Source organism: Sturnira hondurensis, unplaced genomic scaffold (assembly GCF_014824575.4).
Source record: "Sturnira hondurensis isolate 20B ecotype Veracruz unplaced genomic scaffold, ASM1482457v3 Scaffold0006849, whole genome shotgun sequence".
NCBI lineage: Eukaryota > Metazoa > Chordata > Mammalia > Chiroptera > Phyllostomidae > Sturnira > Sturnira hondurensis.
The window spans coordinates 1700505-1718184 of NW_028079480.1; the positions used below are offsets into that span (position 1 = coordinate 1700505).

The 17680-nt window shown below is 42.9% G+C and overlaps 1 protein-coding gene across 1 annotated transcript in view; it reads right to left on the minus strand.

The window, feature by feature from the left end:
• Positions 1-14451, minus strand: part of PI4K2A (phosphatidylinositol 4-kinase type 2 alpha) — a 30165-nt gene extending 15714 nt beyond the window's left edge. The window contains exons 1-2 of the mRNA XM_037050796.1: positions 13954-14451; positions 2443-2643 (exon numbers count right to left, since the gene is read on the minus strand). Coding sequence (XP_036906691.1) covers positions 2443-2643; positions 13954-14388 — 636 coding nt within the window. The 5' untranslated portion in view covers positions 14389-14451. The remainder of the gene's footprint in view (positions 1-2442; positions 2644-13953) is intronic.
• Between the last annotated feature and the right edge of the window lie 3229 nt (positions 14452-17680).

Below are 17680 nucleotides of genomic sequence, written 5' to 3' on the forward strand. Positions count from 1 at the left end.
CGTTACAAGAGTGCAAAGTTCTGTTTCATCTTGTTCTCATAAAAGGCAAGTATTTTTATTTTTGCTGATTTTTTGATGCGAAAGTTCCTCAGGCCTCAGTAAGGTTCTCTAATAGGGAGAGAAGGCCAGAGATGGGGGAAAGGGATTGTGTGTGGGGTAGTGACACTGATGATTAAAATAGTCATAAAAATACCACAGGCTAGGATGTATGGAGTGTTTATATTGTGCCAGGCACTGGGCTATGTGTTTTACATAGATTATCTTAATTTTAATAGCCACCTTATAACGTAGGAACTATTTATATCCCTATTTTTATAGTGAGGAAACTGAGTGGAGGTGGTAGGGGGCAACTCTTAAGTAACTTGCCCCAAGGGTCACCCACTAAAAAGCCGCAGAGCCAGAATTCAAACCTAAGCCCTCTGATTCTTAGGCACTGCACTCCAGAAGTACAGGCAAAGGAGGCAGGCACAGGGGCTGGGGGCACTGTGCTATCTACCTAGTGAAGAAGGGAAATTAAAGAGTAATGAGCAAGGAGTATTTAAAAGAGTCTCTGGACTTTAGGAGGTGTGTAGTAGAAGAATTTCCAGTTAGGCAGGAGATCACAGGAGCATCAATTATTTTGTAAGATGGTCAGAGTGCCTACTTAATTACAGGCACACAGAGAGGACTAACACACGAAGGGACGGAGCGAGCTGCGCAAGGCCAGGAAGTGAATTAGATGTTAAGGGGTGGCTACAAACCCAGAATTGCGATCAGTCTCTCCTAGCCCTGAAGGTGCAGAATCTCTGGTATTGTTTCTCATGGTTTGATACTCACTCACTGATTCAGTTGGTCCTTACAGAATGCTTACTGTAGGTACAGTACTTTCCTAGGTGCTGAGAATGGGAGAAGGATATTTCAGGAAATGTTCCCTGACTACTACAGACTTACAAACTACTTGGCTTATTGTTTGGAGTTTGGGGGCAAAGGAACTGACACAGTTAAATGCCCACAACAAACACCTTTTCTTCTAAAATACCCTGGGAAAACATCAAAACAGGTTTGAAGGGAAGGTCCTGTCTCCTGATCAGTCTTCTTTGTATAACCAGCTAACTAAACCTGTGAAGAAAACCTCAAGCAGGAGTTTTTAATCCAGAGGCATGGTTCCTACAAGGTCAATGCACAGACTTCGACTGGTCTACGAAGCATTTCCTAAAACTACATGTAAAACAGTAATTGCAAATAAGTGTGCTTTGCGGGGGAACAAGATCAACAGCTTTCCTAGGATTCTCCAAGAGAGTTAAGACTCAGTGCCACAAACACACCTCTAAAACCTTAGGGCATCATATCAGAGTTCCGCCTTAAGTTGTTACTGAACCTCGGACAGCCACATACTCAATGGGTGGTGACATCCTGAAGTGGTCATATGCTGACTAGCAGATTCTTTCCCCTCATAATCCCTGGAAAGTTTCATGGAACACCCTGTAGTTACAGGGGTTTTGAACCTGGCCTCAATACATTTCCTGATATGGTATGCAATCAATTCTGTATTTAAGCATTTTGGGGGGGTAAAGGAGTATGATCCAGACCCTTCGTTAGAACCTCAACTAAGTCTATATCACATATAATGTATGTGCAAATCCATTTTAAGTGTGAACTTGCCTCCTGGGACACCAATTTTGTTATGTTTAGACAAGTACCAGATTTCCATAGCATGAAGAAAAGTGAGAATTCCATGTTAGTTCCCCATAGGGCAGGAGTGTCAAACTCACTTTCACTGGGGGCCACATCAGCCTTACAGTTGCCTTTAAAGGGCTGAATGTAATTTTAGGGCTGTATAAATGTAACTACTCCTTACAGTTAAGCGAGAACTCGGTGTCGCTGCCAGGTAGAGACAAAGTGCCAGGGCTGGATAAAACAAGGTAGAAGGCCAGATTCAGCCTGCAGGCCTTGTGTTTGCCACTTATGCTATAGGGGTTCTGGCCAGATCTCTACTCTAACCCTCAGTCCATTCTAGTCCTGCATGCATAAGTGCCTATGTAAGTGCTTAGCTGACATCAGTAAGTCCATTCTAGACTGTATCTAAATCCTAGAATGGCTTGCAAATCTAAGAGAGTGAGCCACAGAAGTAGCTAGGTTTCTAACCAGTTTGGGATTATCTGGAATCCAAAGATACAGGGAGCCCATAAACATGCATCAAAGGAAGTTGGTAAACTTCCTAAAATTGTATGCATCTTATATGTATCCTTCTCAGGAGAGCTTTCATCAGATGATCAATCAGGAACCTAAACCTACCTCTCCACACCACTCCCCTGTAAAAAAAAAAAAAAAAAAAAGGCAGAGAACCCTAAGCTCAGGCCATAAAGAGCCCTCAATGGACCTAATGGTCTCAATAACATGTAGGGCTTAGGCCCAGGAAAACGCTGGTCAGGCAGTAAGACCCCCTGGAGACAGATCACTGACCTTTGTACGTGGTACAATGTTGAGTTCCAGTTTCTGGTCCACCAGGCTGGCCCCTGCCTCTGAGAGATAGCCCTGGTTGAGGACAAGGCAATCACGGCCAAAGCAGCAGGGACAGCACAGCTTCTGCAGCCACTTGGTCCATTTAGGATTAAGGTGCCCATATGGCTCTTCATTCTTGGGTTTGAAGACGGCGATGATCTTCTGCACAGGCAAAAGGAAAAGGTGTTAAAGGCAAGCTGATTGAAGTAGCTCACAGACCAGGTCAGCAGGAATACCGAAAGAGGGCACGGCAGACCACCTGTACTTACTGTCAGACACTGGCGTCTCCCCAGTATAGAAGGAGAACATACCAGCTCCTGTATGCAGCCAAGAGATCCGCTGATAAAAAGGGATGTGGCCAAAGAAGGTGCCAAGTCCGGTATATGTGATACGAAAAGATTTTTTAAAGATTTTATTTATGTATTTTTAGAAAGAGGGGAAGGGAGGGAGGAGGAGAGGGAGAGAAACATTGATGTGCGAGAGATACATGGATCGGTTGCCTCTCATACACCCCCAGCTGGGGACTTGGCCCACAACCCAGGCATGTGCCCTGACTGGGACTCAAACTAGCAATCTTTCAGTTCACAGGCCGCCACTCAATCCACTGAGCCACACCAGCCAGGGCTACGGTACAAGTTTTAAAATACCATGAAACCCCAACTTCTAAGGTACATACAAATATACTATCGCTCCGCATGAATTTGTAAAGACTCAAAAAGTATTATGGAATGAGGATAAGAAAATTCCTTTGATTTCCTCTATCAGCCTTACTATCCCACCCCCTGGAAGTTTATGAAACCTTACAATAAAAAGTTTAGAAATGACAAAATAAAGCAGAAGAGAAAATCACAGCAGAAAAAAGAATTTGTTACCTGGTTAGAATGGGATTCTCTTAAGTCATTCTGATAGGCAAGAGACCAGGACATGAGAGGCCACAAAAATTAAATTCAACTTATCTGGAAGACAGCAATTTAATCCTCAAAGGTGCTTGGAAATACGGGATGCTCCTGCAACCTAGAAACTCCCCCAGACCAGTCAGCTCTCTGAGGTTGTTTTTCATTTTTCTCATTCCCTGCAGTCCCCAAACTGGTCATTTCAAAGGAAGAGAAGTAAATATGCTATCCAAGTGATTCATCTTCATATGACTCTCCCTCTCCCCTCAGCCCACAACCAACTCAAGCTACTCTGGGTCATAAGACATTTTCCTGTAAGTGTCACTTCCTGAATGGCAGGTCACAGCAGAAAACATACAGCCATCTGTCTGCATTAAGTATTCATATTAGGGACTGGCTAGGCACGCACACGTCTCCAACAATATTTGGTTGATTATGAGGCTAGTTCCTTCAAGAAGCCTGGTAAGGATTGACAGGGCTAGAAAAAGACAAAACTCTCTTTCTCTCTCCAAAAGAATCAATTTAGTCTTAAGGGTAAACAAAGTTACTCATCCACTTGGAGAAAGTCAGAAAGTCAAATGCATATATTTATATTGTAAATCAGAATTACAATCTTATTCCAAGTAGCTAGCAAGAGGCCTAAGTTAGCAATCTTCCTCTGTCTTTGCTCCCCTGGAATCCTGGGCTCTGAATCGCACACTAGCTCACCCCTCAGACAATGCCTGATCAGTCCACGGACTCTACGGAATCTGGACAGTGAACCACAGGAGAATGTGAGGCATGTCCCAGAACCCAACAATCAGTTCCATGTGGCACCACGTGGCGTTCAGCAAGCTGGTCCCCAAGAGGGAAAACAAGACACTCCTACCACCAGTGAGGCTGAAAAATGCCAGGGCTGAGGCTTAAACACTTCCACTGAAAGAAAGCAGAACCTGAAGACCAAGAGTGCAGCCAAGCATCATTTACAGACTAACGTTTCAAACTTCTCAGTTTCCTTCCACCAGAAGGAGAATCAGAAAGCATTTCATCAACTCTAAAAGCATTAGTAATAATGGTTATCTCAGAACAACAAGGGTTTTATTAAACAATAAGGTCTAGGACTTCCGCCAAGATGGAGGCGTAGGTGGAAACACTGTGCCTTCTCCCACAACCAAGTTTGAATACAACAAAGGTTTAGTAAACAAAGACGCAGCCAAAGAACAAAAAATTAAATTATGCGGAAGTCCAACAACGAACCATTCAACCGGGACTGGTAAGAGGGGCAAAGCCAGCAGTAGAGCAGGGTTGGGCAGGAAGGATGCCCCGACCCAGGCAGCCGGGGTAGCAGCACGGACCCAGTGAGGGTGCAGGGCAGGCTGACCACGGTCACACATTCGCACGCAAATAAACCAGCAGAGGAGTGAGCAGTGAGACGGACCACGCAGACCCCAGTGGGTGAACCCAGTGAGTGCGCAAGGCAGCAGGCTGACCACAGCCACACATTCACGCGCAGTGGGATGGACCACCAGCCCCAGTGGCAGGAGGTGGCAGAGGGGAGCGCCATTGCTTTCCTTTGACCCCACCCCCACATACAGCGTCACAACCCAGTGACTGAGTTGCCCCACCCCAGTGAACACCTAGGGCTCTGCTCCTCAAACATAACAGGCATGAACAGTCCAAAATATGGCTCAAGAACTCAAAGCCCCAGAGCCCATAACTCTAAGCGAAAAAGAAATAGCGAACCTCTCAGATGCACAGTTCAAAACACTGGTGATCAGGATGCTAACAGAACTGGTTGATTATAGTCACAAATTAGAGGAACATATGAAGGCTAAACTAATTGAAATGAAGGGAAATGAACAGGAAACCAATAGTGATGGAAAGGAAACTGGGACTCAGATCAAGGGAGTGGACCAGAAGGAAACACAACATCCAACCAGAAAAGAATGAAGAAACAAGAATTCAAAAAAATGAGAAGAGGCTTAGGAACCTCCAGGACATCTTTAAACAGTCCAACATCCAAATTATAGGGGTACCAGAAGGGGAAGAGGAAGAGCATCAAGCAGAAAACTTATTTGAACAAATAATAAAGGAGAACTTCCCCAGTCTGGCAAAGGAAATAGACTGCCAGGAAATCCAGGAAGCTCAGAGAGTCCCAAAGAAGTTGGACCCAAGAAGGAACACACCAAGGCACATCATAATTACATTAGCCAAGATGAAAATGAAGGAGAGAATCCTAGAAGCAGCAAGAGATAAGGGGACAGTCACTACAAAGGAGTGCCCATCAGACTGTCAGCGGATTTCTCAAAAGAGACTACAGGCAAGAAGGAGATGGAAGGAAGTATTCCAAGTCTTGAAATCCAAAGACCTACATCCAAGATTGCTCTATCCAGCAAAGCTTTCATTTAGAATGGAAGGGCAGATAAAGTGCTTCTCAGATAAGGTCAAATTCAAGGAGTTAATCATCACCAAGCCCTTATTATATGAAATGTTAAAGGGACTTATCAAAGAAAAAGAAGATAAAACATATGAACAGTGAAAGGACAGCAAACTCACAGTTATGAACAACCACACCTAAAACAAGAGCAAACCAAGAGGACAGCTAGATCAGGAGCGGGACCATAGAAATGAAGAACACATGGAGGGTTAGCAACAGGGGAGTGGGAAGAGGAGAAAGGGGAAGAAGGTACAGAAAATAGCATGGACAGTAGGTAGAAAATAGATGGGTGGGGCAAGAATAGTAGGGGAAATATAGAATCTAAAGAACTTGAGACACGTGGTCATAAACTAAAGGGGGAATGGTGGGGGAGGGGTGTGGAGGGGAATGAAGAGGGGGAAATAGAACAACTGTAATGGTATAATCAATAAAATATATTTTTAAAAATTAAAAAAAAACCAATAAGGTCTAGACTGGACAAATGAGAGAATGGTAGGGTGGGAAGGATGGAAGAACAGGACATTCAGACAGAAGAGACAAATGCCTTTCGGGACTAAGTATAGGCCTCAGTCCAATTCAATTCTGTTAACTTTTGCTCAGTACCTAGTCTGTGTGAGCACTCTGCAGGTTTCTTAGATGGATACATAAAACCACCTTGGCCTGATCTCCAAAGCTAATGGTCACTTCACACAATCAACTGTGTTAGTGAATACTCAAGAATACTCTCCTTAATCTTAAAAAACGAACTCTAAAACCACTCAAATTGGAAAGACACCCACCAATATTTGGTTAAGAAAATGAGCACTGCCTAATTTTTCTCACCATGTAACATACTTTCCATTCCTTGGTTACATTTAGAAGAAAGCTTCACTTTGATACTAATATTTTAAAAACACCTTTCCTTAACACCCACTGACTAACCCCCTTCTAACAAAGGGCGTGAGATGCAAGTAACTTATGTAGCAGCAATCCATGACGTTGGGGATAAAAACGGAACTGCACAAGGAAGCAAGAGGACCCTGCAATCCTGTCTACAGGTTTCCTTCAGAGGTCTCCTGTATCTGCCCACCAGCCACAAGGAAGAGGGTATTAGGGTGCTATGCTATGCTAAGAGGCATTTTCCTCCACGAGCCCAAAATCTAAGACATTTCAAGCACATCACTCATATTACGCAGTGAAATGTGCAGAAATAACTTTTAATAAGTTTTTTTAAGTTCGGTAAATATGAAGTAGACGGTTTTCAAACTTTTTGGCCTCAAGATCCCTTTAAACTCTTAAAACTCATGAAGGGCTCTCAAAAACTTTTGTTTATATGGGTAAAATTTATATTTGCTGTAGTAGAAATTAAAACTTCACTCTAAGAAGACAACTAACCCAATTAAAAAATGGGGAAAGGACTTGAACAGACACTTCTGCAAGGAGGACATACAGAGGATCCAGGGACACATGAAGAGATGCTCAATATCGCTAGCTATCAGAGAGATGCAAATTAAAACTACAATGAGATACCACTTTACACCGGTGAGAAAGGCTATCATAAACAAAGCAATAAACAACAAATGTTGGAGAGGGTGTGAGGAAAAGGGGACTCTGGTCCACTATTGGTGGGATTGCAGACTGGTACAACCATTATGGAAAACAGGATGGAATTTTCTCAGAAAACTAAAATTGGACTTGCCTTTTGACCCAGCAATTCCACTGCTGGGATTGTATCCTAAGAACCCTAAAACACCAATCCCAAAGAACCTATGCACCCCAATGTTCATAGCAGCACAATTTACAATAGCCAAGAGTTGGAAGCAACCTAGGTGCCCGTCAGTAAATGAATGGATCAAAAAACTATGGTACATATACACAATGGAATTTTATGCTGCAGAAAGAAAGAAGGAGCTCCTACCTTTTGCAACAACATGGATGGAACTGGAAAGCATTATGCTGAGTGAAATAAGCCAGGTGTTGAAGGACAAATACCATATGATCTCACCTCTAACAGGAAGCTAAACAACAAAACAAACAAGCAAGCAAAATATAACCAAAGACATTGAAATAGAGAACAGGCTGACAGTGACCAGAGGGGAGAGGAGAGGGAATTTCAGGGGAAATAAGGGAGGGATTTAGAGGAACCTATATAAAGGATACATGGACAACAACTGAGAAGGGTGGAAATGGAAGGGAGGGGGGAGGATGGGGGGTGGGATGGGATGGGAGTAATAGACAGAAAACTGTACTTGAAAAATAATTAAATAAAAAAAATTGGAAAATAAAAAAAAAGAAATTAAAACTGAAATGTTAAAACCCTTTATGAGCCCTGGCTGGTATGGCTCAGTGGATTGAGCATGGGCCTGCGAACCACATGATCGCGGTTCAATTCCCAGTCGGGGCACATGCCTGGGTTGCAGGCCAGGTCCCGGTGGGAGACCCACGAGAGGCAACCATACACTGACATTTCTCTCTCCCTCTCTTCTTCCCTTCCCCTCTAAAAATAATAAATAAATAAAATCTAAAAAAAACCCACCTTTATGAATTAATTTAATAAAAATAAACCCACTACATGTCAACATAAAGAACATGTTTTATTCAAAAAGTATTTTTCGAAAACAATTTTTATTATTTGTGGTAAGATCAGCATTGTTTTATATTTTTGCAGATCTCTCTGATGTCTGGCTTATAAAAGACAAGTGGATTCTCACATCTTCCATAATATTAAATGTTTCAATATCACACATCATTTAGCCTCTAGAAATCTCCACTATATACTCATAAGGAAACTAGAATGAATTTAGAGAAGCCTTATTTACAAATTAACTCTTACAAAAGAGAGGGAGGGGTTAGTCTAAATACATGATACCCTGAAAGAAGATGGGATCCAAATAGAGTATAGTGAAGAGATTTAGCCCGTATCTATATTCATACTCACTGCCTTTGACCCCACCTGCCTCATCTGTTACAACTTGTGGCCTGGTAGATGATACCTAAAAATCTCAAGAACTACATTTATATGTAGTTCTACATATAAATTACATTATATTCATTTATAATCAAAGCTGACTGCCTCTTAACATTTTAGTAAAAATATGCTTCTATCTGATCTTATTCTTTATTTGGCTATCAGTGTGGTTCTCAACCAAATGTACAGACATCAGAATTTCTTGGAAGGCACAGGTAGCTAGAAGATGCACATTCAATGTTACATTTTTTTTTAAATTTTATTTATTTATTTATTTTTAGAGGGGAAGGAGAGAGGGAGAGAAACATCAATGTATGGTTGCCTTTTGCGCATCCCCTGCTGGGAGTTGGCCTGCAAGGAACCGGTTTGCAACCCAGGCATGTGCCCTGACTGGGAATCGAACCGCGATCGTCTGGTTCGCAGGCCCGCGCTCGATCCACTGAGCTAAGCCAACCAGGGCCCAATGTTACATTTTTAACATTTTAAAAATGAAAATATATACTGTATTGTTATCATGACAAAGTCTTAGTGAATAAAATATTTTAAAAGGTTGAAAATGAGCCCTGGCTGGTGTAGCTCAGTGGATTGAGCGTGGGCCTACAAACAAAAAGATGGTGGTTCGATTCCCAGTCAGGGCACATGCCTGGGTTGCAGGACAATTCCCAGCAGAGGACACATGAGAGGCAACCATACATTGATATTCCCGTCCATCTTTCCCTTCCCCTCTAAAGATAAGTGAGTAAAATCTTTAAAAAGAAAAGGTTGAAAATGATAATGTAAGGCCAAATTGCTAGAATATGTGAGTAGTATATGTAAAATTCTGAAGCAAATACCAATGAGGGTTATCTAATGAATTATTACTATTCTCAGTAGTCAGGAAAGCATCTTCTCAAAATCATGACTTCTGTCTCAATGCTAATATATTCAAGAAAGCCGACTCCAGAGGTCAATGGGCATATAACTTAAAAGCAAAATGCTCTGATTGACTAAGCAGGAACCATTCCAGGGGCTTTCAGGTATATCTCATTTGATCTTCTCAACAAACTAGGGAATCACATGCTATTATATGATTCTTGGCAATATGAATATCTACTATTACTAGACTCACAAAGCAGAAAATGCTCAAAAAATGATTTTGTGGGTGAGTGTGAGACCTGAAGTGCAAGGATGCAACTGAGGAGGGTAATAGGAGTACTCTCCACCACAACTTCTGATCTAGCATTTTCCACCTTACTGCTGCTCCAGGTCCCCGCCTGCCGGCCCTGAGGGAGAAACCATCCTAAAATGAGAATCAGTGTCAGGACTGTTATCATCAAAAAATTTTCAGACTCTCTTTTTCTAAATGTAACTGTCACACAAACTGCTATTCCCCCGTTCCTTGGACACAGGACCCCTCATGTTTAGCTGGGTAAAATGAAGACTACGGTTCCCAAACACTCCTGCAGCTGAATTCTGGACAGTGGGCTATAAGCGATGAACGTGGGACGTCATCTAGGAAATATTCTGAAGGGACCAGGCAGATGCTCCCTGTTTTCTTTCTGACGGCCAGAAGAGCAAGTAAGATGTCTGCAGTCTGAGTAGCCATCTTGGGTCACGAGTGGAAGCCACAGGCTAAGGATGGCTCATCAGCTAGATGGGAGGAGTTTGCATCCTGATAAAGTAAAATGCTGTGCCAGCCCTGAGTGGCCTACAGACTTCTGTGAGAGTTAAATGTACTTTTATTTGAGTCATTATTAATTTAAATTTTCTGCCACACTCAGTCAACTTTAATTCTCACCAAAATGGTAACTGAAAAGAAACACCAGAAAGTCAGATGACTAACTCTGAGGCAGCAGATCACACTGTTCAGGAGCACGACCTCTGAAGTCTGTTCGCCTGGACCTGCCTCCCACTTACTGTGAAACACTGAACCAATTACTCATACTGTATGCCTTGGTATCATCTGTGGGGATGATAACAGTACCTACTTCTCAGGTATTATGAGAAGTAAGTTATTAGTTGTAAAGCATTTAAACCAGTACCTGGCACATAGTAAGTGCTAAGTATTTATTAAGTAAAATAAACACATTTGGAGCAGGGCCAAAGATGACAAGACCAACTACAGTGAGTCTGTGGGCCAGTGTGACACCACAGTATTTAGAAAGTGGGCCTCTGCTCTAAACCACGTTCTCCCCAGTGGGAGCAGGACTGTTACATTAATAAGTTTTGTTTGGTCATATATGTTTTAGCCTCCCCTCTAAGAAAGGACAGTAGCCAGGAAATGACAGAGACTGGGATCCTGCAAATCACCAAGAAACATCCCCAAAGTGTGTCACTCTCTGTGGCCTATATTCCGAGGCAGTAGTACTTTACCTGCTAGGTAGAACTGAGAGATCACATTACTCTGATCTGTCGGAGCACCTGATCACTCCTCGGCAGGTCTGACACACTTCCAACAGAGCTGGAAGTGTCACAAGAGAAAAACAAAACCCTTCCTCCGGCTCCTGTGCCTAGCAAAGTCAGTCAACAAGCTAAAATAAAAATCACTCATATCTTTTGTGTCATTCCAGTTCCCCAATCAAAAAATGAAAGCATGTGACTAACATTTAGATCTCAGGACACCCAGCTTTCTTTTTTTCCAAAGTGCTCCCCCTTGAGCTTTCCATTGAACTCACTGCTCTTTTATTTGAGGTACTTGTAAAGACCTCTTACTCTCAAAGCTTTCCCCAGCTCAGTCAATGTTAACTGGGTTGATGGCAAAATTGCTCTCTGGTTCTTTTTCTTTTTTCTCTAAAGACTTACCATCCTTGCCACTCAGCACTCCTATCAAAATAGCACATTACCCACTGAAAAAAATTCACGAGATGCAGAGAAAATCTGACAGAACTTTAACACCATTTTTCTAATAAGTAAAACAGTAATACATTTTTTCACTTATCAGAAGTGTCCAAACTTTTGGCATCTCTGGGCCTACAATGGAAGAATAGTCATCTTGGGCAACATATTAAATACACGGGGCCCTGGACGGTGTAGCTCAGTGGATTGAGCGCGGGCCTGCGAACCACACAATCAAGGTTTGATTCCCAGTCAGGGCACATGCCTGGGTTGCAGGCCAGTTCCCAGCAGGGGACTCACAAGAGGCAACCATACATTGATGTTTCTCTCCTTCTGTCCTTCCCTTCCTCTCTAAAGATAAATAAATAAAAAATCTTTAAAAAAATACACGGGGACATGTAATCACAAAAAAGAAAAAAAATCTCATAATGTTTTAAGTAAATTCAGGATTTTGTGTTGGGCCTCATTCACAGCCATCCTGGGCTGCATATGGCCTGTGGGCTGCAGGCTGGACACCCCTGCACTAAACCATTCTGGCCCACCTGGCAGAGAAGACTTGGTATTTTTTGACCCTCTGATATCCCAAGTGACACCTCTGAAGTTCTCAAAACAGCAGAGGTAGGCAGACCACTGTCCTAATCCATGCGGCTCGATTGGTGGGCATCATCCACAAAGCAAAGGGGCACAGATTTGACTCACCCTCAGGGTACATGCCTGGGTTGTGAGTTCGTACAAAAGGCAACCAATGGATTTTTCTCTCCTTCGCTTTCTCTCTCCCTTCCCCTCTCTCTAAAAATAAATAAATAAAATCTTTAAAAAAAGGTAGGCAATTCAAATATCACCAGAAACATCTATCATGTTGCCACTGCCTGCCCTCACTCCAACTGCTTCAAGCTGGACATTTGAAATCTCAGCTGGCTGCCTTCAGAACTCAGAAACTGGGACTATAGTCTGTTCTGATCATTAACCTTTGATTTTCTTTTGTTTCCACAGAATTGCCTCTTATTAAATAAATTACTGTATAATAATAAGCCTAACTTTGAGAGCCCACCTGCACACTGCCTCCTGAAATGCAACAACTTTAACTAAACTGACCTATTCTCAAGACTAAGAGAATAGTTCAATAAGGTTCAATAAGATGGCGCAATCTACCAACTCAACTTCTTGAGCTGTACTTCTGGGGGAAGTTTCAAAGGTGGGTCAAAAGTGGAGCAGGTTAAGTGGACTGTTTGGCGCTGAAGGCAATGAAGACCTAGCAGGAAAAACTTTCACCCCCCCTTACTGCCTACAAGAACTGAGGTAGAAGGCCTGGCCCAGAAAATGAACTATTACCAGAGAGAACTTTTTTACCTGAAAGACTTAATGCAGGACAGGTGAAACATCTGATTATCAAATAGCTGCTCTTAACTTCCCCAAGAAACGCCCTCCTCCCCTTTGAAGCCCTGGACCCCTCTCCCTTAGCTGAGGATGGCATATAAACCTCAACTGCCTGACTGCCTTGGATCTCATGTTTATGGGGCTCCTGTAACCTAGGAAATCAAATTTGTTTTTCTCATGTTAAAAAAACAAAACAAAAAAAGGTAAAGGTCACCTCTCAGCTGTCCTGATCAATCACTCCATGCCCCATCCCATCCCAACCGCCGTTCATCAAATGCAAGGGACAAAATAAAGGTCAGCAAACACTGCCTTAGCTGAAAACCAAACCATCAATATGATGGTCTTGGGAGAGAAATGAAAGTGAAACGGCAGCTGACAGTCCCGTGATTCTAAAACTCCATTCTAGGCTTGAGGAACCATAAAAGGGGATTTGAGTAACTTCCCCAAGAAAAAAATCCTGGATGAAAAGTGGTGATTCCAGCCACTCTATCACCATCGTCAGCCAATAAGAGACCTGGAAAAGTGGCAGGAGATATCCTCTCAGCACAGAAGGCTGGAACTGAACCCTCAGGAGTCCCTGCTGTGTGTCCTTCTCAATTAACAGCGACAACACTGGTCTGGTCCGAAAAGAGAGAAAAATGGGACCAAAGCTCAAGTCTGTGGTTTAAAGCTACAGAACCTACTAGAAAGCATCTCCCCGTGCGTCTCAGTCCAGAAACAGATTGCCTCACCAAACCGCTGTGCCCCTCGCCTGTATCTGGTCAATTTCCTCTTTTAATTTTTCGCTCCTTCCTCCCCCACCAAACAGGTTCTGATTTATTTCTTCACTCCGCAGAGCATCTCCATCTCCAGTCCTCCGTGGCACTCCAAAATCCTGGAAAGGGGGCTCCCCACCATCACGTCGCTCCTTTTTGCAGCTTTTCTTTCGGACCCCCTTCTCCCTCTGGCTGCGCGAAGCCCCAAACTCCCCTGGCCAGGCCCGCCCTCACCGCAGTCGGCAGCCGCGATCCCTACCCCGCTCTCACCCCCTGAGGGTCCTTGACGAAGTAGCTGCCGCTGGAGCCTTGGTAGATGCGCTCAGGGAAGATGCAGCGCTCGATGGCCACCTCGGCCTGTCGCACCACCGCCTCGAACTCCGGGTCCTCGGGAAACTCGTTTCGTTCGCGGTGGGCCTGGGCGGCGTGAGCAGCTGCCACGGCCTGGGCGGCCAAGGCTTGGGCCTGAGCGGCCACAGTTTGGTTCTGGCCCTGGGCCGCCGCACCCCGGGCCCGATCCAGAAGTGGCTGCCGCTCCCGGTCGTGGCCTGGCGAACCAGGCGGAGAGAGGGCCGGGCCGGCCGCCGCCGCCACTCGTACGGCGCCCCCAGGTACCTGCGGAAAGTGAGCGCCTGAGCCGGACGGAAAGGTGTAGTCCGGGGGTTGGCCCCGCTCCGGGGACACTAATGGGCTCGTCTCGTCCATTCCTCAGGCCGCCGGCTCCGGGACCCGGCGCGTTCCACACAGCTGAGCTCCGTGAGGGGACCAATCGGCAACACCCCCCAACCCCCTCTTGGCCAACCAGGTCGCGGTGCCTCTTGGCCCCGCCCCCACCTTCCCTGTTTACTTGGCGACGAGTAGGAACGACCCCTCGCGCGCCAACCGCAGCCAATCAGAACCAGCGCCTACGCAATCGCGTCCTCCGCATTTTTTTTTTTTTTTGCTCTTCCCTTTTTGTGTGTGTGGATTGCGCATGCTTCAGGAGCCAAGCTCGAGTCGGACACGCCCTCAGCTGTTATCATTCAATTGCTGAGCAATATTTGGGAGTTTTCAATAAAGTAAGCCTACCTACTCAGTCGCTAATTGAGTACCTACTGTGAACCAGCTGTAAGACTGGAGAAATCTGATCTTTGTATCTGAATTCATTCAATCTGGCACTCGGTCATTAAATATTTGTTGAGCACCTACTATATTCTAGATGCTAGAGAGACAGTGAAGCAAAGAAACAAAAATCCCTGCTCTACCTAAATAAAAAGTTTTTTTCAAAATCCCAGCCCTCGTGCAGCTTACACAGAGTCTGGCACAAAGCTCAATGTTTATTTGTTAACTGAGGAAAGATATGGTCCCATCAGACTAAAAAAGTTTGAGGTAAGAGTGTCTGACTGTTATATCACTAAAATCTCATGCTCTGTATATTTTTATTAGTGGTAAAGAGAAGAATGAGTCCCTGCCCTCAAGCTGAAGACAAACAAGTCTCTGAGGCAATGGGAGGAGAAGAGCCAGCAATCAGAGCTGAAAACTTCTTAACAAGAGGATAGGCTGGAGAGTCAGTAAAGGCCTTAAGTGGGGCATGTGCTATGAGCTAAGTATTGAAGAATGTACTCAATTAAATCTCTGGCTTACAGGAGAGTGGAGAGAAGAGGGAATCAGAGACATCTGAATCTGGAGTTTGAACCCTGGTCTCACGCTTATTAGTTATTTTGTATGAGTTACTTAACTCTCTAAGCCTCAGTTTTCTCATCTATAAAATGGGAATAATCATCTCTTCCTAAAAGAGATGATTATTCCTAATTGATTAAATAACAATCATGAGAAGTATGTAAAGAATTTAGCATAGTGCTTAATACATAAAAAGCAATCAACAAATGATTGATTTTCTTTATCACTGCTGAGGTTATCGTTGATGTTGGTTTTGGGTTTTGTTTTTTTTGTTGTTGGTTTTTTTTTTTTGGTGTGTGATTAAAGTAACGAGAAGAGAGAGTGTGGGTTTTCATAAGAGGTGACTGGCTATGTTACATAGTAACCAATATTTCATAATCATTCTGAAGAATAGGGTAGGGAAATAAAATGGAGTCACCATAATCAAACTGCTAAATTACTAAAAATCAAGTCAGTTGAGGCATAAGGAAATTATTCCAGTCTTGTTTCAACTAGCCTGGAAACTTAAACTTTTGGACTTTCCAGTCCTGCCTCAATGCCTGGACATACTACAATTCATTTTGTATCAATACCTGGACATACACCAGACCTCCTAAGAATGCCTGAATGGCTTATGTATCCAGACTATGTGGCATAGATCTGACATCTATTATTCAGACTACAGATGTGACCAGGGCTCCTGGCACCGATCTTCTAGACCAGCTAGCATCCTCATCCATATCTCCTGACATCTGACTGAATACTAACTACCTTGAGCTGATTGTAGGGTTAAGAATGCAAAATTGATTATTCTGAAGAATGCATTTTTCACTATATAAGAACTTTTAACTTTTCTTAATTGTTTGGAAAATACTTAATGGGTTTTTGCTTAGTTGTGTTTCTGGTTTGCAAACTCTAAGACCCTTGAATAAATCTTTATCATTTATTTCTAGCCACAGACTCCAAATTCTCTTTAAGCTCTTTTGACATATCTCTATTAAACCAAATTATTGCCACAGCTAACTAGAAGTACTGAATTCTTTAACTACATTTATGGGGATGTCTTAAACATTTATTTCACCAAATGAACCATTCAGCAAGGGTCCATACAGGTGATTCAATTACCCCTTTCAGTTACAAGACATATGTTTCCCTTTATTACCCAAATATCAAATAATTAAGTAATACTTGCCTCTCATGTGCTGGGGGCCATAGCCACAGAGATGATCTCCTGTATTACTCATCTTATTTAGCTCCTGAGCTTCAAGTTGTGATCAAGGAGAGCTCCAGGATTTATAGTTTTCCCCTGAATTCTGAGTTTTCTCTATGCAAAACCTTCAGAATTTGTTTCTGTATCCACCTCTTAGAACTTGACTTTTCTTTTATTGCAAAGAGCATAATAATTATTTTCAGCGTATTACATGATTTAAGTCACATAACCAGCATTACAGTTCCTATAATGTCAGAAACTGAGTAAAGTAACTTGCCTGACATCATGAAGTAAGGTAAGTTGCACAGCTGGATCAAAATCCAGGCAGACTAGCTCCATGCTTGTAACACTATATTGCTTCTTATAAAATACCTCTATGAAGTGTTTTTTGTATTTACCCTCTTTCTTTCCATCTGCAGATGCCACATTGCAGGGTGTCTTAGCTATGGTATTACAACGGCTTCTGAGTTTGTTTTTCTTCTTCCAATTTCTCTCTGATTATCTCTGGGTATGACTGCCGTATTCACTTTATTAAAACACCAGTTTCATTGTGTCACTGTTTTGATCAAGATACTTCATTTTTATTGTTGTAAAATGTACATAGTGTTTATCATTTTAACCATTCATAACTGTACAAGTCAGTAACATTAAATACATGCACAATGCTGTGAATGTATCACCACTATCTCTACCCAAAACTTTTTCATCATCCCAACAAAAACTCTGTACCCATTAACAAATAACTCCCTCTTCCTCTAGATCCTGGTAACCTCTATTATAATTTCTGTGACTCTGAATTTGCCTATCCAAGAAACTACATTTTGCACACCATAGCTTCCCTCTAGTTCTCCAAGTCTTCCCATAATTTGTTAATGTATTAACCTTATTTCTCCATGTTTTCTAACACATATTCTCAAACCTAATAAAATCTATTTTCTTGGCACTATTCTCTCAGCTACTGTAGTTATATCTCTAGTTATTACCACACAGTTTATCATGTTTAACATTGAGTGTTAGAGCCAGACTGAACCTCGCAGGTCTGTTAGTTCAATCTCATTTTACAGGCTAGAAAGCTTAATAGCTTGCTTGAAGCCACACACAGTTGGTGGCAGAGATGGGATTTGAACACAGAATCCAAGTCTTATAAAC